The sequence below is a fragment of the Balaenoptera physalus genome (genome assembly GCF_965194825.1).
Source record: "Balaenoptera physalus genome assembly, chromosome: 7".
Classification (NCBI taxonomy): domain Eukaryota; kingdom Metazoa; phylum Chordata; class Mammalia; order Artiodactyla; family Balaenopteridae; genus Balaenoptera; species Balaenoptera physalus.
The window spans coordinates 113,787,332-113,809,155 of record NC_138886.1 but is presented as its reverse complement, the minus strand read 5'-3'; the positions used below and the strand labels follow the sequence as shown (position 1 = coordinate 113,809,155).

Sequence of the window (21,824 nt, the reverse complement as noted above, 5' to 3'; positions counted from 1 at the left end):
GCCCCAGTGACTGTCTCTCAGCCCCTAGGCTCAGCTGTGAAATCACTGTCTTTAAAGATAATTTTGGCCAAGAATGTCATAAAATGGAAGAGGTAGAAGACTAGTGCAGCACAGGCTGGAATATTTTTTAAACTCCATTTCTGCTGAAATGCAAAGGGGAATTGGGAAAGACATTTCTATCTGTAATTGAGCCTCAAGAATTAAAGGGGGATTAGCGAACAGACGAATTCATCCAGCAAATAAATACTAAGCACCTACTGTGTTCCAGTCCCTGTCCTGGATTTCGAGGACACCTTGGTGAGCAAAACGAAGTTCTGGTTTCCCTGGACTTACGGTTTAGAGGGAAGAGAACTGCCGAGTAAACAAACAAAGTGTGATAGTAGTGAGTGCTGTGAGGAGAGCAGGGAGAGCGCGTGCTCCCGAGGAAGCAGAGTTCCGGCAGGAGGGGGCACTGGGCGTGCGGGGTGGATGCCCGGTAGAGAAGAGCAGTCAGGGGGCCACCTCGGGCTGGACACGCAGCTAAGAGGCATCAGGGCTCTCGGAGGGCAGGCTGGGCGGGCGAGCCTCCAAGGGACAGGGCAGGGCCACACACAGGCCCCCGCCTTCGAGAGGGAGGCAGGAGGGGAGAGCGACAGGTCACCTGTGAGATATGTCGAGAGGTGGACCGAGTGACTCCTGCTGACCTTGAGAGGAGCTGGTGGAGGGTGGGCCTGTTTGAGAGGGAGGAAGGGAGGAGGCAGGCTGCAGGGTGCAGGCAGTGAGTGTGGACCATTCATGATTGCTTTGCTGCGGAGATCACGTTCCCCAGCAACCCATCACCACGGTCTGTGGACACTTAGGGATCAGCTCCCACCTTGCCCCCCTCCCAGTGCTGTCCTTCACCTTAAAGCATTTTTTGTTTGCTTTTACCAAGGAGACATCTTCTCCCATCTTGACACACCAGGCGTGACATCTCACTAGCTACAGTTTGGTAATTTGCCAGTTTCCATCTAATAGATTTAGGGAAAATAATCGTTCTACTCACGACATCCATCCTAGGTTTGCATCTTGACTGTCCAGACTGACAGCGGTTGGTGCCGAGGGCGGGGCGAGCGGGCGGGCTCTGCCTTGGTGGCACGTGGGCGTCAGAAGTGACAGGCCCTGGCCGTGCCGGAGGCCACCGGGATCTGTCCGCAGTGACCACCTCTGCTGCTGCTCGGGAGGCACTGCCCCGGCCCCGCTCCTTCAACGGGGACCGGCTGTGCGGGTTTCGGCGCACGGGGGTCCCACGGGCCGGGGAGACACCTCCACGTCTTCCTTCCTTCCTTCCTTCCCGCAGGTAAGAACGACGGCTCCATCGGCGGGAAGCAGTACTTCAAGTGCAACCCCGGCTACGGGCTGCTGGTGAGGCCGGGCCGCGTGCGCAGGGCCGTGTGCGCAGGGCGGCGGCGCAGCGCGGGGCTCCGGCCGCAAGGCGCCCCCGAGCCCCGCAGGAGCGGCGCGCTGTCTGGCTCCGCCACCAACCTGGCCTCGCTGACGGCGGCGCTGGCCAAGGCCGAGGGCGCCCCCGGGAACCCGGAGAACCGCAAGTCCTGGGCCAGCTGAGCGGCGGGGTGGCCGCCTCCCGTCCTTCCTGGGCGACGGACAGAGGGCGCGGGGCCCCTCCGAGCCTTTGCGGGGACAGCCCCGGGCGGGCCCTCCAGCCCCTCTCCGTGGGGACAGGCCGGCAATGCTTTCTGCCCGTCGTGGGGCTGGTGACCTCTCCCTGTTTCTCCCTCTCCCCAGAGAGTGAGGCGGCGTCGCAGCCGGGCCGCGGGTGGAAGGTTCTAGGAGCCCAGCGTGGTCCCGGATTGTGGAGAGCGGGGTTCCGCCGTCTTCCAGGGCCTGGGGCCGCCCCGACTGCGGCCGCTGTGGCTCTTTTTTCTGTGCTGGTGACCCCGTTAACCTCTTAATTTAAAGCATAATCGTTACTCGTGCCTTTTCCTCCCGCGGAGGCGCCTTGCACCCGCGTAGCCCCCAGCACCCCTCCCTACGTCAAGTGCCTGGGGCCCTGGGCCTGCCCCCTCCCGCCTTTCCCTCTTCCTTTCCACGGGGTTTCTTAGAGCTTTCTTTGTGGGTGTTTTAGGGTCTTTATACCCAGGAAGTTTTTTCTCTTTGCCATTTATTCCCTTAACAGAGTTCTTGGAATATATTTATTATATTTATTTTTTCAAAATCCGAAATTGTTCGCGAGCCACAATCATCCTCCCGGTGTGAGTGCCCAGGGCCTGCCTTGCGTCGCCAGCCTCTGTGGCCGCTCGGGAGCTGCGAGCCTCCTGCCTCGGGCGGGCTTCCCGGAGGACGCTGCTCCTCCTTGTGTCCTTTATCGCAGAAACACAAGTGGCCTTACTCTGAGCTGACAGTGAAAACTTGGAGAATTTTGTTGTGCTTCTGTGGTCAGTGACAAAGTCGGTCAGAGGCATCGTGGCCTTGGTGCGGTTTTGGTTCTGGGGGGGTCCTTAGACCAGCTCAGCTTTGTGGCGGTTCTGTGCCCTGAGGCCCGCCCAGCCTGGGGCTGCAGCCTGGCAGGCGGAGGGAGAGCTGCCCACCCCTCTGCCGGCGGGGTTTATCCCTGGGAGCCTCGCAGAGCCACAGGCCAGGCCGGTCCGGATGGCGCTGGGGATGGCGTGAATCATCCCAGAGCATCGCCTGGCCCCGCCAGGACAGCCCTGGTCCAGAGCCCTTTCTCCACCGGTGCCTCTGGGATTACCAGCGTGGTGGCCCAGTGACCTGGTGCCCCAGGTCTGTGGCGGGCCACCACTTGTACTCCCTCCTGTCCTCAGCTGGCTTTCCGAGGGACACCTGCCGGCCGTGTCCCTGAATTAAGCGCTCCCAACTCTGTGCCAGCTCTTCTGCAGAAGCTCCTTGCCCGCACGGAAGCTCTCCTTCAGGCCTGTTTTCAGTGCGAGGTTCTCCTCCGTGGATGCCAGCACCACCGCTCCCTGGGAGGGCGGCTCTCGCTCCCAGACCCTCAGGTGACCTGCCCGGGGGGGCAGAAAGTCTGCACCCGGCGCATTGGAGAGAAGACGCCATAGAAATGGAAGGTGGTTTGGGTGTTTGTGACCCTCATTTACGGAGCCAAGTACTTGCTGGGGCCCATCTGCCCTGTGACGGGCGTCACAACCTCGCAGAACGGGCTTGGGACGGTCAGTCGGGGGATGTGAAGGGTTGGGCTCTTTTCGTCGTCAGTTGAGTTGAAGTGGAAGAGATGACAGCCGAGTCACTGCCCTGAGCAGGTTTTTGGCCGGAGCTCGCGGGGGGCCAGGAGGAGCCCTGTTGTCTGGAGAGGCCTCAGGCGCCCTTCCCCTTCTCCCGGCCTCCCCTCCGCCTCCTCCCGGGGCCTGCTTTTCAAACGTCCCCAGTTCCGCCTGCCTGAGAGTGTCCCACCAGCCCTGCCCAGCATCTCTGCCCCCAGGGAAGCAGCGTTTCCTTAGAGCCCTTGACCTTGTGTTGCCGGGACTGGGGGCAGTGGCCAGAGCCCGTTGTGTGCAGAGGTGGTGCTTTCTCCTGGGAGGAAAGCACTGTCGCTGCTCTCGAGTCTGTAGCTCCTAGCTTGCCTGGGGTTTTCTCAGAATGAATCGGGTTTGGGCCTGCGCTGGTGGCGTTAGAGAGGCCACGTTGTCCCGTTGGCGTTCCTGGTGAGCTCTTCCCGCGGCCAGAGAGCAACACGCGGGCCGCCCTGGGCATTCTCATCTGTCAGCACTGCTGGCAGAAGGCAGCTGCTGGCCTGGCTCTCCTGACCCAGCTCTGGGCCCTGGTTGGCCCGGGACCCTGGAGGGCAGTGAGGCGGCCCCTGGAAGAGCAGAGCAGGGCGTGGGGGCCGTGCTGGGTCCTCGCAGGGGTACGGGGCCGGCAGTCCCGACCCCCGCCCTCTGGCTCCATGACCCGCACATCCCTTTGGGCCGCTGTGTTGGTGGGTGGAGCGGGGGCTCCCGGGACGCTCTCGGCCTCTCTCTTGCTGCCGCCGGCTTCCTGGGCAGCTCGGGGCGGGGGTACCGTCCTGCTCCCGGGTGGTGAAGGAAGCCCGCCCTGCTCCTTGGTGCAGACTCGTGTTAGCTTGTGAATGGAAGAGCTGCGGTCCCTAAAGCCAGGAGCCGGGCAGTCCCCGCACCCTGAGTTATTGGGCGGAGGGTGGAGGGAGGGACTCCCCCTTCCCTGCGTCTTCTGTCCTCGCCTTACTAACACACAGACCTAATTTTAAATAAATGTCAGCATTAGGATCCCTGATGCGGTTCCCAGCAGGTCAGGTTCCGGGATTTAGTAAGACAGCAGGAGCGGCGGCTGCGTGGCGCTGGGGAGGGACCGTCCGTCTGTGGCTCCCAGCCGCGCGAGGACAGGTCAAGGCCGGGCGGGAGCCCTCCTGGCTTCTGCCTCCTGCTCTGTACACACACGGTCACTGGCCCGGACCCCAGAGGACTGCGGGGGGCAGTGCGGGTGGCTGTCCCCCATGCCCGGCCTGGCCGGAGGGAGCAGGAGGGCGAGAGAACCTGGCGGGGGGCTGGGGTGGCCGGCCAGCGGGTCAGGCCCCTGTGCTTGGTGAGCTGTAAGCGGGCCCCTTGCAGAGCCGGAAAGGCCTAGGAGGTGTTCAGACCCTCACGTCCCCCCAGCCCCCCTTACTTCCTCCTCTTGGATTAAAGTTCCCCGTCTGTGAAACTGACCAGGAGGCCACGGGTGCATATTTTCTCGGCTATGATGAGCCACACTTGCCCGAGGCCTGCCTGCTCTCACACGCCGCCAGCTCCCAGGATCACCGCCCCGCCTGTCTGTCCGTCGCTCCTCAGATGGACAGACATCTCTCCGGGATGGGTTGTGCGGCCTGAGACCCTTGACTCCACTGCCCCCATTGTCCCCATGTGCACCCTTCTCTCGGAGGAATCCTTCATGCCTTCTGCGTGCTGCTGACTAATCGTGTTGGGAGAGTCTTGGAGCATCTCTGTGCGTGGAGTTCTGTAAATATGACGGGTTCACATAAAGGAGTGATTTTGTTTGGGAGACTGTATTGATTTGCTACACATGAAATGGGAGTTAAGAAAAATCCAAAGACTCTGTAATGAATTGTAAAGACTTAATGATTTGTACTGTATAATGAACTAAACCTCTGTAATTTTGTACCGTATATGCCTTTCCGTCACATGACCAACAGCCTCTAAATAAAACCATTTGGTCTCCTGCCTGCGTCGGTCGTCTGGTTGCCTTCCTCTCCCCGACCCTGAGGCAGGCGTGTTTGGGCTCATTCCCGGCTGTCCCACAGGCAGCTGTGACCTGGTTCTGAGTGATCAGGGCGGGGCTTTTCAGGGCCGAGACTAGAAGACAGAGGTTCAGGGCGGCAGCGGGTCCCCTGAGCACACCTCCACAGCCCAGCGCTCTTTGTGATTTGGTTCCGCGGCCAGTGGGTTGAGATCTTTTTCAGGAGCCAAGGACCAACAAAGTTTTTGATGGCCTTACATTCAAGGTAATCGGAGCTTCTGGGCTACCCAGCCGGGAGACCGCTTCTCTGGAACAGGGGTGTCCCAGCTCTCACGCCTCAGCTCCACTGTGCACCTTGACCTGCATGCTGGGCCCCATGTCAGACGCCGCATCTGGGGAGCAGAGGACTTCTTTCCACTGCTGCGCAGGTGAGTGGACCCTCGAAGGTTCTGCAACGAGATGTTTTGGGCAGGAGGATTATGGCTGTGGACACCGGCGGGTCCAGTCCCCACAGGCTGTGAAGCCCGATGGCATTTGTTGGGCCCTGCTTGCCCCTGAGGCCAACATCCTGAGGACGTGGCACCCAGCTGTAGCCCAGCGTGGGCTCGAACCGGCGCCAGGGAGAGAAGCAGGCCTCCCGAGATGGCCTGCAGGGTCCTGCTCGTGGTCCAGGAGCCCAGCCCACACCCGCGAGGACGCTGGTGGCCCTGCATCGGTGAATCACTCCGCCTGCGCCTGCTGTGAAAGGTACTTGCAAACGTAGGGCTGCAGCCACGGGGAGGGCCGATTAGAGGTGGCCACCAGTCAGAGCACGTCTTGGCGGGACTTGTTTGTATTCCTAAGTGCCTGAGACTTGTTCTCAGAGATAAGCACTGCCGAATAATGACAGAAATTTGGCAGCCAGGAGCTATCCAGCTCTGAGGCAAGAGTCTCAGATTGATTTAGCTCCTAGGGTAAATCTTATTTTTTGAGCCGCTACTTACTGTCTTGCAACTCAATGAGATCTCCTTTGCATGAGGCTGTGGGGTTTTCATGGTTGCTCAGACCCCAAAATGGGCGCTAGTGGGTATGTCACGTTTAGTTCGTTCACTCTCTCGCTACTGGGTCCCTCGGAACGTGTGTGCGCCGTCCTGCACCAGGCCTGGTGTCGCTGGACAAGTCCCATGGTTGCAGAACCTAGAGCGTGGCGCCCACAAGAGGGGCCCCAGAGCTTCAGGGGTTGAGGAGGTTACCTCCAGGCAAGTGTGTTTGGAGGACTCGGACGAGGCGGGGGGAGGGGTGCTCTGGGGGCAGGTGGGGCCTGAAGGACAGAACCAGAAGGCGCAGTTTTGGCCTCAGTAGAGGGGCATAGGGTGGGGAGGGTCCTCGGCCTCCCCATCCCCCGAAAACCCGCCCGTCTACTTTGGCAACTTAGGGTTTGAGGGCAGCTTAAAGTTTTGCAGAGTCTTTTCTAGTTATGCATAATGAGAAAACAGACTGCGTCTCCCTGAGAAGGGGTCGTTAAACCTATCCGAGCCTGTCGGGTGAGAGGGGAGCTTGGGCACCCGATCCTTCAGTCCTGCTCAAGAATTGGCTCCCAACCATTGGACGCCTTAGAGAAAACACAAATTACAAAGCTTCAGCTTTTTTTCATGTTGTTTTTTTTTACTGCTAAAGGTGAAGCCCCAGGAAAGATGGCTCTTCTAGGAAAATGAGGTGCTCGGGGCATGGCCTGAAGTGGGAGTTCACGGCTCAGCAAAGTCCAAGGCTGTGGTCCTTGTGGAAGAGAAGCTTCCAGCATCCCAGTGGTTTTAGGATGTGGGAGGATGGTGCCTATAGTGAGGGGACCACAGGCGGGGAAGCTACGCGAAGAGATGGCTTCTCCTGGGGGATTCAGGGCAGACACGAAGGGAGCACAGGCTGGAGGAGAAGGGGCTGGACTCACGGCTGACGTTCCCTCAACGAGGAAGTGCTTGATTGTCCCCTTAAACCCTTTCAAGTGTCCTCGGGTCTCTGGGGCACCAGTCCGTTTTCAAAGCACGAAGGGACAGATGTTCAGAACAGAAGTGGCAGGGCACTTCCCAAATGACTGTTCTTACTCAAAGAAATCCAACCAGTCTTCATTCAGTTATACATTTTATTCTCTAATAGGTACAATACTAAAATAAACACAAATTAAAAAAAAGTTTTATTAAAACAAAACTGTACAAAAAAGCAGTATACTACATTTTAATTACAGAACAGTCTACTGTCCAAAAGGCACTAATCCAGAATAGGAGATACAATGATACAGGACTCATTGGAACTATTTTAATCAATACGATAGAGCACTCGTTTCTTTGACCATTTACATCTAGAAACAAGGGCTGTTTGCTACAGTCATTACACACTGTTATAAATATGAGTCCCACAGGTGAAGGTGCAGTATCGCTCTCCCTAGAGAAGGTTCACGTCACGAGGGACTGTCTTGGGGCTGAGAGGTGGGTGGGCAGCAGGGGCAGGCCCAGGCCGGGGCCTCTGGACGCCTTTGTGGTGGGAGGGCCGGCTGTCCTGGGCACGCGGAGCTTGTCCTCCGGCCCGGCCTGTCCGATGGGCGGTTTCTGGCCATTGCTGGCAGCCACGCCACCCCCTCTTGGGTGTTAGCACCGGGAAGGTGGGTTCTGAGACCCTCCAGGTAACTGGGGCTGGAGGCCTGGGGGATGAAGTGCCAGCAGCTCGGCAGAGGGGAGGCGTTTTGTAACCTGATCTGAAAAAGGCAGCGACTCCTTGGAAGAGGGGCGGGGAGCCCAGGGCCGGTGAGCAGGGCAGCACCGCCAGGCGTAGCCCCTGCTGCTTTCCGGGCAGCCTCCTGGCCCAGAGATGAGAGGCCCTGTCCCTCACTTCCGAGAGGTCCCGCGTCCCCTCCCAGTGGCTGGTGGGGCATCTGCGTTAGATCTGACCGTCTGTTTGGAAGCTGATGTCTAGAAACGGGATTTTTGCTTCCCTGCAACCTCCCTCAGTCCCGCCTTAGGGCCTCGAGTGGCTCCCGGGCAGCCTGGGCCACTGCCCCGTGTCCGGTGGCCAGGACAACTCTCTCCACCCCGCATTTCATCCTCTCATGGACTCTGCCCCTAAGGAAGAGAGATACTGCAGCTTTCCAGACGGGGTCATTACACGTGAGACGAAGACAGGCGTCTGATGTTAACAAAAATAAGTAACAAAGAAATAGGATTAAACCAAATCTCTTCTCACGGCATCCTATACTACATCCTCCTTCTGCTTAGCAGAAAATTGTACGTACACAAAAATACAAATACACAATTTTGTAGAACAGTCTGATTTTAATATATTTATATATATTTATATTTATACGAGTGGCAGGTTAGTTCATTATATAGAGCTTTTTGCACTTTTGGCTCATATGCAACAAGGCTTATAAATTCAGCTTTAGCTTTCATTCAGGTTTTATAGCTTTTGAACAAGTGTTTTCACATTTAAAGCAGCATCCAATTTGCACTAGGAGTTTGTGGTGACGGAGGAAAAGATGGGGTCAGGAGGTTACTGACAGGAAGGCGGGCTGGGGCCGGGGCAGATATACATTCCAGTGTGTGTGGCGACGCCGGAAGGATTGCTATGGGACAGAGTTGACCATGATGACCCCTTGAGGTAGACTGAACACCTTACAGCAGACTCAGACACAGGTGTGACTCCCCTCAGGGACACATGGTGCACAAGATGGGGACAGAGACCCAGAGACACCAAAGGGAAACACAAAGACTAAGACACGACGGCGAAGGCAGGGGGGACGCTCTGCCCCGAACCCCCCTCCCCCCTCCCCCGCCTGCCCGCAGGGGCCCCACTCAGCCCGTCGCAGGTACTCCAGTATTTGGTGGATGCTAAAGACTTTCCGGCAGTCCCGAGGCATCCCTGGCATCTGATCAAATGACCCCCGTCAACTCGCTTTCCCACCTCGCTTTCCCACCCTACGACGGACGCCCAGGGAGACGGAGCCGCGTGGGGTTCTGCGGCGGGAACCATCCCCCAGTGCCCGGCGCCCACGGTCCAGGTGAGCGGAGAGAAACCCACCTCTCCTCTCCTCTCCTCTCCTCTCTCCCCAGTTCAGCCTCGCGCCAACCTCGCTCACACTCTTTTCAACTACAACCCGGGGAGCTGACAAGCGCCGTGGAACCTGTGACCCAGCGCCTGGAGCGCCAAGGGTCTGCTCGGGGCTCGGCTCACGGGGGCAGCAGCTCCACGGCAGCCTCACAGGCCACCTCCACGACGGTGCTCGCCCCCCCCCCCCCCCGCACCACCGTCGCTTCCATCCACCGCCCCCCTTCGCCACCCAGCTCAGTCCCTCTGGCAAATGCCGTACGTGCTAAATGGGAATGCCCAGTGTATGGGTTACTCCGCTGTCCGAACAAAAATGCTGGATTCATAATGAAAATAAAGTGCCTGGGGATGGACTGTTCCCATTCTGCAAAACCCTTCTAACGCACCAGCCAATCATCCGAGCGCTGCTGGGTGCCACGGTGTCAACAGTGCGGCCACAGAAGAGCCCTCCTCATCCGCCCACCACGTGATCAAGGCCCCGCGTTTAGGTCAGACTTAAAGTACTTTAAAAAAGCAAACAAATAATCTCACACTCGTTTTCAAAGATGCACTTCTGATCTTGTTTCACCCCCTACCGATGACGGCCTTCCTGGGCCCTTGTGGGCAGACAGCCTGACCCCTCAAATCCAGGAAGGGAGGACGAGGACAGGCAGCCAGGGTTACAGCGACCGACGGCAAATGCATCATCCTGTTTATAGCTCTGATCGACTCTGCCTGTCGGGTCTGGACGCACCTTCTGGCGGCTGTCAGACACACCCGGGCTTCTGCTCCGAGGCTGTCTCGCTCTCCCGCTTGCTCGCTCGGCAGCTGCGGACTTCGCTAAGCAGGCTCCTACACAGTCTCTGGGACCAGGACCGGGACCCCGTCCGCAGAAACACCCGTGAAGCAGCAGCACAGGGAAGAGCGACAGAGCCCGCGTGCTCGCCCTTGCAGTTGTTCTGCCCGCAGAACCCGGGGACCCTGGTGAGGGGCCGCCACCGTGGCCACCCACCCCAAGGGCCAAAGGCAGGGCACAGGCCGACTCTCTGGCGGGTCCCAGAGGTCTGTAACTTGTGTAGGCACTTAAAAAACAGAAAGAGAAGTTCATCCTCGGAAGGTACTGCATACCCAGCGTGACCACGGCCTTGGGAGGGAGGGGAGCCCACGGGGGATCAGAGAAGGCTGTGGGCTCTTCCGGGGGAGGCGGCTGTGATGCTCCCGGCGTCTTCTGGCGGGGACGGCGGCCCCCCTGCGGCCTGGGTGAACCAGCAGAGGCCTCTGTCCTTCTGGCTTGGGCAGAGCAGGAGGGACGGGTGGAGCGGACAGCGCGCGCGGGGTGCGCGGGTGGCCGGCTCTAGGCTCGCAGCCGCTGGGCTGGGGGTGGGGCTCGGGCTGCACGACTCGCTTCCTACCGTCAGTGCGAGAGAAACTACTAGGAAGAGACGAGGCCCTTGCGAGCAGAGGGTTCTGGGAACCGAGCGCAACCAAGAGCAGCCCGGCCAGAGCTGCCAGTGCCGGCAGAGCTCTTGCCCCGCCTCCAGTGCCTTTGGTTTCCGTTCGTGGTGCGCGTTTTCAGAGATGCATGATTAAGGGGTTCACTGACTAACAATACTGAATGTGGTTCCCAAGGCAAATGATAACTAACGATAATGCTTCTGACAGGAGCCCGCAGCCCAGCTCCCTCACCTTCATTCGGTCCACTCCTATCGTACGTACTGCCCTGCCCCCCCGTGAATCTGGCATAAAAACGCGTTCACGGTAATATCACTAGAGTAGCTGCTGTTTACATTAATACAGCACTAATGCCGTTCTCTTTCCAGTTTAATAGCTTCAGTGAATGATGAAGTGGAAGAATAAGCGTCACAACTTTATGCTGGGCTCTTAGTTCCAGTAAAGCAAAAGGAGAGGTTTCCATGCTCAAAGGAAGCCAGAAACCAGACTGAGATTAGACCTGACCTGGAGGGAGTGGGAAGTTATGAAGAGAACAGGTGTCCTGGGACCAGCTCTGCGTGCACACCGGCTGGTGAGTCACGTGCGCCTTCCTCGGGAAGAGCCCACACCTCCCTTCTGAAGTTTCAGTGCCCCCAACTGCCACCAGAGAGATGCCAAATCGGGATCAGCACCTCAGTGGAAAGCACACGTGCCTTCTTCCCTTCCCTTTAAGGGTGGGTTTATTTGGTGGGGTGAGGGGAGTGGATAACCAACCCCCGCCACGAGCCAGCTAATGAAACAAGGAGCCTATTACAAGGGCCACCAGTCCCCAGTGGTCAACCTGGGGACCCTCTCCCAGCGCCACTCCCAGCGAGGCCTGGCTCCTGGGGTGGTTCCCATTCTTGGGCTTCAAGGATGCTTAGGGCATGACTAAGCGGGTCGGTCGGAAGAGAGAGAAGTGACAGAGCCGGCCCCTGGAGAACCACCTATTGAGAGAGAAAGAGCTGGAGAACAGGGGAGGGAGGGGCATGGGTTTTAGGTAGCCGAGTCCTCAGGTCAGCTTAGAGCCCGTGTCCCTGACAGCAGTCACTGAGACGCCACACAGACCCCGGGGCAGCTCGCCCCTGAGCTGGACTGTGGTTACCAGAAAGTTCTTACGCTGAGCCAGAGAGCCCACGGCGGGGCAGACACTGATCCAACACTGGCATTCCAGAGCCTCCAATCTCCAAAGCACTGGCCCAGCCCCGCCGCCTCTCGTGACTGTGACGGAAGGGACAGTGGACTGAGTTGGAATGGCTTAGCGAAACTTCCAAACACAGGCACTGAAGAAATGCTCCAAGAGCTGAATAGAGAGAGAACAGGAAGAGTGAGCTTTTAATATTCTCTGCTTCCACTTAGTGCAACTACACCCAAGCAGTGCTAGGATATTCGAGTTCCCCTCAGAACTCAGACTGTGACAGCCAAGATCTTCCATCCCAGCAAAAGGCAAGACCTTCCCGTTCACCTCCTAGAGGCGGAGATGGGGACAGGGGACTTGAAACAAGAGGTTTTGCGTCACAGCTGCCAAGCCTCACTGCGTTCACTGCGTTTCTGTCACCATGAGTAACAGACAAGAAAGGCCAAGGAGAAAGGATGCCCTGGTGTCTAGATCGTCACAGTGACACTGGTCCAGTGTCGGCACAGAAATGACGGCGGGGCAACAGTGCACCAGGGGGGATCAGCCGGCAATGCCCACAAGCAAAAGGAACAGGTTAAGTACAGAGATTTCACTCAGCAGGGCCAGGCAGACATCCTGTTAATGTTCTACCAAGATGAGAGAAGTGACTGGAGATTTTACTTGACTTCATTTAGGGGGTACTGCTCAGTACGGTCTGTGAATCTTCACGAATCAATGAGACAGTGAAAACAGCACAGTGCTGGGCACACAGGACGTGCTAGCAAGTGTCAGCGGCTACTTCGAGCTTCGAATGCTTGGGAGGTCTGAGTGTTGATGATGATTTAGAATGACGGCATCTTTACTCTGGTTACTTCTGGTGTTTTCTTCCAAAAAAATACGTATTTCAGGGGTAAGCACTACCTGTATTTTCACTGATTTTGGTAAGCTGGCTTTATTTTCTTTTTAGCGGGGCTGCGGGTGGTAAAGGAATACGTGGTGAAGGTTTTTCTGAGTCACCAAAGTGGCCTGTGGAAACATCTGGGGAGGGAAATGTCTTGCCAACTCCAGTTCTTTTTACGTAGCACCATCCTTTAAGCAGCACATCTAATACTTTGATCCCTAAAAGAGTAGATTGTGTTAGAAGGTTTTAATTGCAGTGATAATTCTATTTTCTTTGAATGTAAGCAGATAATCAGAATGTTCTGCTGGCTGTTTGGATGCATGTCTCACAAATCACAGAATTATACTCATCTAGTCAGTTTTCAGAATCGCTAATCTTAAGACAGATTCTCAATTCTAATGGAGATAGTTATCTTTCAGCAGTTGGGAAAATAAGAAAAGGGATGGGATACGCTAGTCTTTGGGGTCATAAACCCACAACCATTCCAGCTGTCAGAAGACCAATAGGATCCCATAAAGAAGTCTCAATGACTGCACGTCTATCTTGAAAGCAGGTGGCGTGCAGGAGTCGGGGTTAAGTCACTTTTAGATCTTGTAGGAAAAGCAGCACTGAGTAAAAACCCTTTATGGCATTATTTTTCCTGTTCTAGCACAACTACTATATATTTGATTGCAAGTATTTTGAGGGGGAAAAAAAAGAATCCCAAGGCAGAACCTTTATATCCAAATTCTGTGGGGGTGTGTGTGTGTGTGTGTATTTGGGGCTAAAGGGAGAGAACAGTTAGAAAGCAGCAGCCTACCTCAGCATTTTTATGAAACTGAAGTTTAATGTTTCGATTAGGATTCCCTCTGATATGTGGAGAGGGGAAAAGATGTGTAAAAGGGTAAGCAGGAAAGTATGAACAAAAACAAGAGCTGTATTTCCTTTAGTGGCTGCTACCTGACCCTGGAGTGTCCAGGCCTGAAGGGTGGGCTCAGGGGCCAGGCTCGCCAGCACAGCCAGGAACCGCAGGGACTGAAACAGCTTGTGAAGGGCCACTGGGCACTATGTCGGGTGCTGGTATTCGTGTAGACTCACTCTTGATCATGTAACTGAAGTGACGGGAAAAACCAAACAAGGCATATTCTAGAGAAAGGCTAGATAGTGACGCAGCAGCTCCCGTCCAGCCTGAGGCCTCAGGGTGAGAACACGGGCTTTGTGGGCAGGCCGTGTATGGTGTCAAGACAACATGGTGCTCCATGGGACAAGGTGGATGGAAAAGAAAACGAAAGTGGGAGAGAGAGAACATGGATGTGGAAGGGCCAAGGGGGGGGCAATCCCACTGACACAGCAGAACAATGGGGAAAACTCAGGGTAACCAAAGGCTGCTGACATGAGGAGGCTGGTAATTACCAGAGATGTGAGCAAACCTGGGTGACATTCACACGTGTCCTTCTCCACCAGTAACGTTAGGACATTGCAAACAACAGTATTCCACTTACGCCGCATAGTTCTCTACAGCCCATATGTTTTAGTTTATTCATCTGTGTTCGTGTCATGTCTTCTGCTCTAGCTCAGGAAAAGCCTATCCAACTCAAGTGTAAGCTCCTGTTTGAAAAACACTTCCTGATGGTGACGGCAATGGAAATATCAAGCGACCAAGGGAAAATGTAGAATTCTAGGGAGCTCGTGAAGCAGGAAACATCAGGTGAGGCCAACACGCGACCCTGGCTGGTTGGCACGTGGGACAGAGTACTCTGGAGGCCTCATCAGTGGTTGACTCAGTTTGGGATTCTGGTTGTAGTTCCTGCCATAGATGGAGCAGGTTGGAACTGGATGTGAGCGACAGGTTTCATGTGACTTAGTCAAATGGGGAGCAATGATCAAAGGCTTCCATTTTGAAGCTGAAATAATGCCAAATCCTTCTCTTTCACTTAGGAGAGGACGCGAACACTATGGCATTATTTTAGTTTACTGAGTTGCTGTTCCAAATGTTCTTGGGAGCATTAGTGCTAAAAGGGAACAGGGAATGGGAGATCTGCCATTTTCAATCACATAAAGGACGGAAATCCTTTTAATTATGACCATGCCAATCTACATCTTGCTGTTAAAACAGCTAATTACATGTCAGGAGGACACTCAGTCATTCAGAACAATTGTCGTTATATTTTTATATATTCATTCTGTGCCACCCCCCTCAATCGCCATGGTTACAATTTGAAAGGATTCAGGCAAACCTTCATTTGCTCACAGCACACCAACGTGAATCTGAGAGTTAATTATGGCTGTATAGAGCCATTTTTATTTAAGAGAGAGAGAGAATGAAAGTGGAGTCACGGGGGCTGGCGTACCGAAGTGGTGTGAAGCGCCCGTGGAGCCGTGCACACTCGCCCGCGCCCAGGCCGGCGTGGGGCAGCTGCGGCTCACACCCCGCTGCTGCCCCGCACCCACCGGAGGGCACAACGCTGCCGTCCAGACGGGGGCAAGATGGCTCCCGTAACTGCCAAGGAAAAGGGATGTCAGGAGGGAAGGGCAAAGGCCCCCCGCAGAGGTGCCCTTCCGCTTGTTGTTCGGGAGCTGGCTAATGAGATAACGGGTGTGAGACGTGTGTGGTCAACTGTCGGGGTGTAAAAATGCTAGTTAGATTTCGCTTGAATGGAATGAACCAGATTTAGTTCTCACTGCCTGGCCCCCCCAGGTGTCACAGGAGGAATGATAAAAATGAAGCCCAGGATAGGCATATACCTGGAATCCCAAGGCGCCTACCGCGTCCTCGAGGTCTTTGGGTGACAATAAGAAGGGGATGCAAGATCCCCACGTGCAGCCAAATTTCCCCTCTCCTCCCTCCCGTATTTATTCCCCTCTTGCTAGGAAGAGAAAACCACTGTTCCAGGAAACTGGATTTCTCAAGGGCGCTGGCTTTCCTTTTGCTGCTGTTTCTCATCCCCACTAAGGAAGAATAATTAGGCTGCTATGGAAACTGCTCAGTTTATAAGCTTCCGGCGATTAGTGAGTCAACCGTCGACCCTCTAAGACGGCAAGAGTAGTAGCTTATCACTTTTAGCCTGTGAGAATTAAGAACAGCCTTTTGTATAACCTGTTTGTGAGAGGAGTTTCTGTGACTGGAAAATGGACTTATGGGCTTGATGTGTTTTTAAAAAGCCTTTGCCACCACCTTAGTGCGGCAGTTCTCTTGAGAGCAGTAAGGAAATCTTTCCTCTTAAGTGATTATCATCTTTTGAAAAGAAGACCCTATCATGAAGGCGACTGCAGTACAGAAAAAGAAAGGGCCCCTTCTTTGACAGCACACCACCGTTAGGGCCATCCTTCCAGGATAACCTGGGCATTCACGGTTGCCTCCCGGGGAAAACCTCCCATTCTCATTATGGTGCGATACCTTTAAACTGGGTAATTTAGGTATTACCAGGTAACGGCAACCAGACAATATGGAGATTAAGAAACAGAAGAGGGTTTCCAGGGCATGCAGCTCAGTTTGCCAAATTCAATATGGCTAACGACTGATCCCCGAATCCTGAGTAAACATCCTTGTTATTCAGAGAGCACACAAACAGGAATGTCTTACGCAGCTCCTAGCCCTGCCCCCCTGCATCCCCCCCCCCCACCCCACCCCTGTGCCCCGCAGAGATACCACCAGCGGGAGCTGGTCAATGTGCCCAACGTTCACTTGGGAAATCTTGACAAACAAACAAACGCGGCTCAGTAAAGCTATAAATGGATTTGGCTGGTCTCAACGCAGCCCCAATGAATACAGTAGTAAAACATTACTAATAATCACAACAACAAAATGACAAACTCTATCACCACTGTGACATAAGATTTAAATCACACACAGAGATTAACACAAAACCAACGCACGAGTAGAGAGAGGGTCAGGACTATTGAATGCAGAGTGCTACTGCGCACAAGGTCATCAATAAGAAGAAAAATTATTGCCTAAGAATCTGTTGAGACTCGTTGGGGAAAAAAAATACTCTGGTGGTTCTCTGAACAACAACAAAAAGAGACAAACAGCAATTTTAAAAGGCAGAGCCACGAGTTAACTGGGAAGACTGCTTCTACCCAAACCCTTCTTAAGACCAAAGAGAGAGAAGGACTTGACGTTCACATTTTTAGGACGGGGGTGGGGTATCATTTATGAAAAAGGGATTATTTCCACTGTTGTGGGCAGAGAGAGTAGCTGGTCAGCGGAATATGTAGCTGGTCAAAAAGCTGGGCTGCAAGACAGGAAGGGGTGTGTGTGTGGGGAGATGGACCACACCCCCCTACTCTGCCTGCTGCAGAGGATAAAAAAATTGCAGCAAGGAGTCAGCTCAAGATGAGACCTTGGTTTGGAGCCCAGAGGAAAAGAGAAGAGGAGTTGTTCACAGACAGAGAGGATGTGACTGTAGACTCCTGATGAAATGAAAGTCTAGTTACTTACACTTGGTGCCTGATGGTTGAAATCCAAGAGGGAAGTGTGTAAAGACACAGGCCAAACAGGGAGAACGGAAGCAACTGTATCACTAGCTCTTCACGAGTTGTCCCTTTTGAGGTAAAGGTGCTGTTCGTCACCAACTGCTGCCATGATAAACCTACAGGACGGAGGACTGGGTTTGCATCCTCCCATACGAGGGGCTGCTCCCTCCCTCACGTCCTTTTAGGTGATCACCGCGCCTGAGCTTAAAGGGGGCTTCCTGTTCGAGGATCTTTCTGTGAAGCACTGAGACGTGGGGGAGAGCCCACCCACCGAACGACAACATGTGGGAACTCTACAGGCTCCACAGGCAGGAGGAGGCCACCCAAAGGACTGAGGCCGTGAAGAAAACTGCCTCAAGGGGTCAGGCGTTGCTGAAACCAACCACAGTGTCTATTTGGTACTGACGGGTCCTGGAAGGTCACAGATCAGAGTGTAGTGTGTAGCCCTCCCTGGCCTTCATCTGCTGTTACGGTTCTCAAGAGATGGGCAGAAATGGCATTAGGATGGTCCATCTTTAAAGCGTCCCTTTGTAAGGCTGTGTTTTAAGAAGGCTAGGAAATTTACCCATGTGACCACAGTATAATTCAATGAAAGTGTCTTAAAAGAATAACAGACAAGTTACCTGAACTGCTTGCAAGGTTTCCCCACCTGACACGTTTAGTCTTCCTCACCTGGGAAGGAGCAGCCCCTGAAAGAGTCCTCGGGGGCCTGAAACAAGTACAGCAGGAAGTGAGCAAAGAGGACAGAAGAACCGAAAAGCACGCAATGGGATGTTTTAAGAGCCTGGCTATTTTCCCTTCAGTAAGAGAGCAGTTTAGGGTTTCTATTTTAATACCATCTCTTAAGCCTGAAAAAGCTTAAGAAAAAAATTTACTCCCCAAAGATATTACAAATTAGACAGTGGCAGCTCCATATGCCACTGTAAGAACTAAGGTAGCCCGGAGAAGAGAGCAGAGCTAAACCTGATGACAAACAAAAAACCAATGGTAGATTTAAATCGAGGCCCCAGAGAACTAAATTTTCACTTCTGGGGAAAAAGCAAAAGTTATATGTAAAGCAGTAGATGTTAGAGCAGACCGGCAGTCTTCTTTAATCAAACAAACAAGTCCGCGTGCAGGGCTCCTTCCTCCAGTTCCTACTGAACCCAAGGCAATGCTGCGCCGCACCGGCAGACACGTTCTTTCACTTTTCCCAGATTTCCAGGTAAGCTCCTGGTACTGCCTTCATGGATACTCTCCTTTACTCTTTGAAGCTTTCTGTCCTTCCTTAAAGGTCTTAAATCAATGAAACCTTTTAGCTCTTCTCTGGCAGTCACCCTGTGTCTTTAGAAACTGCAGCTGCCTTTACAGTTTGAGTCTGTTTCTTTAAAAGGACCAGCAAGCACAAATGATACCAGCAATCCCATCTTAAAGAAGCTATCAATTATAATAATCTCCTTACAATAAATCATGGATGTGGCTTGTCAGACAGTATATTTTTCTCTCTCCTTTTCTTTCTGATTCAACTGAAAATAAGCAGACAAAATTCCACCGAAATGGAAAGATGATATGTTGTATTTTTTCTAAATAATATCAGAGGAAAGAAAGATAACACCGTCTCCTAATAGAAATAAAAAGTCAAACACACCGAGAAAGAAAATGAGTGGGGGGATCGATCATTCCTGAGAATAACAAATGCTACTCTTGAATTCGTTGGTTCAAGTAATATAGTTAAACAGAAAAGGCTACTCCATTTTACTTCAATTCTTGGAAGCTGGAAAAAAATATATACATTTTCCCCCTGAAATCCAAGGACAAGAGCGGGCCCAGGCCCTGCCTGTAGCTCTGTAAAGTCACAGACCCATAGAAGGTGGCACCTTCATGCCTCTCAAAGGCTTCCTCACACTGACATAAGCAGGATGAACAGACAGTGGAGGCGATCTCATCAGCGTGTGCCTTAGGTGCAGTGAGACCAGCTAGAAGCTGGCGGATGTTCAAACTCACTGCTGAGGAAAGGAGAAATGAAGGCGGCCAGTCATTCTCTCTCTCAATGGTTTTAAGTTGAAAACATTTGGTGGGGGAGGAAGGGTGAAGAGGTAAGGAAATGGCACTCTCCTTCAATCTTAGAATCACTTTCAGGCAATGGATAAATAGACGAAGCCCTGCTTAACAGCCAGGCCCATATTCCCCTTTAAACGAGGCTTCGTTGTCTGTAGGAAGGAGAGAGGGAACGAGGCAGGAAATAGAGAGCAGCTGTGCCTCCTTCAGACGCACCCTACGCTGCTACACTGAAGGCTGTTTCCTCTTACCCACAGTGACAGTGTGTCCTTTAATCGGGATGCCAAGAGATCATTTTCATACAAGGCCAGCAGATGTAATTTTCTTGGACGCATGAATAGTTCATCATTTTGCTACTGGACGACAAGGTGATCACAGGGTGACTTTATAACTCAAGTTCACTGTTTGGTATTTTGAGTTCTCAAAATGAAAAAAAGATTTATCAAATATAAATATCTTTAAAAAGTAACAAAAGTGCTACATATGTGATCAAGGAAAAAAATTCCATTAGTTACTGCCGCTTAAAGTAGATTAAACTTTACAAATATTACCACATCCATTATCAATATGGCTTCCAATTATTAAATAAATTGCCTGTAGCAATATAGCTTTTCACACCTCTACAAGGACAGAGTAAAGAGAACACCAAAGCAGTCACATCCTGTTGTATCTCGCAGACCCACGGCATAAGTGGCAAACGTCCCCTGCTTTTTTCTGCTCCTAGTTAGGAAAGTATTTGCATTTGTGAGAGTCAGTCAGCATAATCCCGCTATAAAGTCCTCTATCAACCTCTCATGTTGAGGGGGCTTCAGTTAATGGATACAAAGACTGGAAGTTCATTCACTCACTTTTGACCTTAGCTCCATCCTCGAAATGCCTTTTTTTGGTAGCAGGGAAAGGGGACACAGGAGGCAAAGCAGCTTCCGTGACGACCTCCAGCACCTTTCCAGGCAGGCATGCACCTGTGCCACGTACTGTATAGTGGTTCTGAGAACTGGACTTAGCATCCGTTAGACATTCAGCTCATGTTTTTTCACAATGCTCTCAAGCTGGGCTTTGTGGGTTTGTTTTTTTTTAAATGACTTTTGTTTTTTGTCATTTTTCTGTTTGTTTGTTTTAATCATGGTCCCAAAGGCAGAGGCAGTATTTTATCTACTTAAGTCACACAGCTTGTGAGAGGAAAGGATGTCTGTGTCAGGCATGTTAACATCAACCAAAATCTGAGATCGAGTGTTTCCACTGACATTCTTAGCACAGCACCCAAAGAAGTATAATCTAGCCACAGTGTGACTATTATGAGGCACGGCTTATTGCAGCTGGAAATCGATTCTTCCCACACTGAGGTGGGGGTTCTAGTGTCCCTTTTACTCTGTGGGTACTCCCCAAATGGCGTCTGTCCAGCCTAGGCCACACTACCTCAGCTTGTATCCTACCAGCCTCGGGGAAGGAAAAGGGGTACAGACTAGTGTTACAGGAATCTAAAGGTACCCAAGGTTTTACACACAGCCTAATATTTGAGAACTGAGGGCTATCTAAATACCTGGAAGCACTTTCTTGGAATGCTAAGACAGAGCAGCAAGATTTTCTAGCCTCGGGGGCTGGGAGAGGGAAGTTTGGTTGGTTGGTTGGTTGGTTGGTTGGTTGGTTGGTTATTATTTACTGGGAATTAATACTGAGAGAGTATATGCAAAGGCTGAGGGCACCATGCCATCTTCACAGAACAAGACCCTAACGGCTAACTGACATACAAGAAACTGCAAGTTATACTGTAAGAACACATGTTAAGGACCGAGGAAAGTCTGCTAAGGTGCTACGTCTAAACTAAGTTAACTTCTCGTGTCCAATCAATCCTCCCTCATCAGTCGTCATCCAGGGCCTCTGTCTTGATTTCGTTGGCTCCTTGTCGGGCCAATGCCAAGATAGTGTGGTTGACTGCTGCCATTTCCACAGCTAATGAGATGGGGTCTTGGTGGTCACTATGGCTAGTGCTGTCATCCTAAATGTGCAGAGATAAGAAACAAATGTTAATAGTGCACTGGTAAAATTCTCTAGCTCACAGAAAGGCATGCTGCGGGCAAGGGGAGGCAGAACATTCGTGGGACAAAACAGAGTTGGGGGCGTCATGACAGAATAGAGGTGAAATGTATTTAAGTAGACACTGAATGGATATAGGTCCAGAGACTTCTGGTTGGCATTTTTATGATTCAACAAATAAAAAGCACTGAAATGTTTTTTTCTTGCTGAGAATTTTTTCCTTCTATCAGAAAGATTGCTGGGGATGATGATCAAACCTGGACCATTCCAAGTTTGCAACAAATACAGCACTAGTTAATGAGGGCCAAACTAGTGAGCTTAAATTCTGGATTGGTGCTCTTACAAACAGATTATCAGAATTCCTAGTATCATCTCTCTACTCAACTGAGAAAAGTAGACAAAACTACAGACACCAACACCTTACGGATAAAAATGCTTTTTTGTTAAAAAATAAATAAATAAATAAATAAAATGCTTTTTTGTAAAAAAACAAACCAAAAAAACCCCCCCAAACCCCAAACTCTCAATTACAACAGGACAAAAGTGTAACTGCTG

At 52.6% G+C, this 21,824-nt stretch overlaps 3 protein-coding genes across 22 annotated transcripts in view; 1 reads left to right on the top strand and 2 right to left on the bottom strand.

Moving 5' to 3' along the window:
• KIF13B (kinesin family member 13B) overlaps window positions 1-5,192 on the top strand; it is a 193,261-nt gene extending 188,069 nt beyond the window's left edge. For all 4 annotated transcript variants that reach the window (XM_082468815.1, XM_082468814.1, XM_082468813.1 and 1 more), the window contains one exon: window positions 1,319-5,192. In XM_082468815.1, the coding sequence (XP_082324941.1) occupies window positions 1,319-1,584 (266 nt within the window). In that variant the 3' untranslated portion in view covers window positions 1,585-5,192. The remainder of the gene's footprint in view (window positions 1-1,318) is intronic.
• LOC309664081 (uncharacterized protein) lies at window positions 2,171-19,570 on the bottom strand (the record flags this gene model as incomplete). Its single annotated transcript, XM_082469084.1, has 4 exons — window positions 2,171-5,654; window positions 17,164-17,314; window positions 17,871-17,907; window positions 19,487-19,570. The coding sequence occupies 4 exons, from the start codon at window positions 19,568-19,570 to the stop codon at window positions 5,585-5,587; spliced, it is 342 nt and encodes a 113-aa protein (XP_082325210.1). The 3' UTR covers window positions 2,171-5,584.
• HMBOX1 (homeobox containing 1) overlaps window positions 7,308-21,824 on the bottom strand; it is a 185,752-nt gene continuing 171,235 nt past the window's right edge. For 11 of the 17 annotated variants that reach the window (XM_082468961.1, XM_082468962.1, XM_082468963.1 and 8 more), the window contains one exon: window positions 7,308-21,231. In XM_082468961.1, coding sequence (XP_082325087.1) covers window positions 21,094-21,231 — 138 coding nt within the window. In that variant the 3' untranslated portion in view covers window positions 7,308-21,093. The remainder of the gene's footprint in view (window positions 21,232-21,824) is intronic. The other 6 variants (XM_082468964.1, XM_082468950.1, XM_082468951.1 and 3 more) reach the window with 2 other exon arrangements.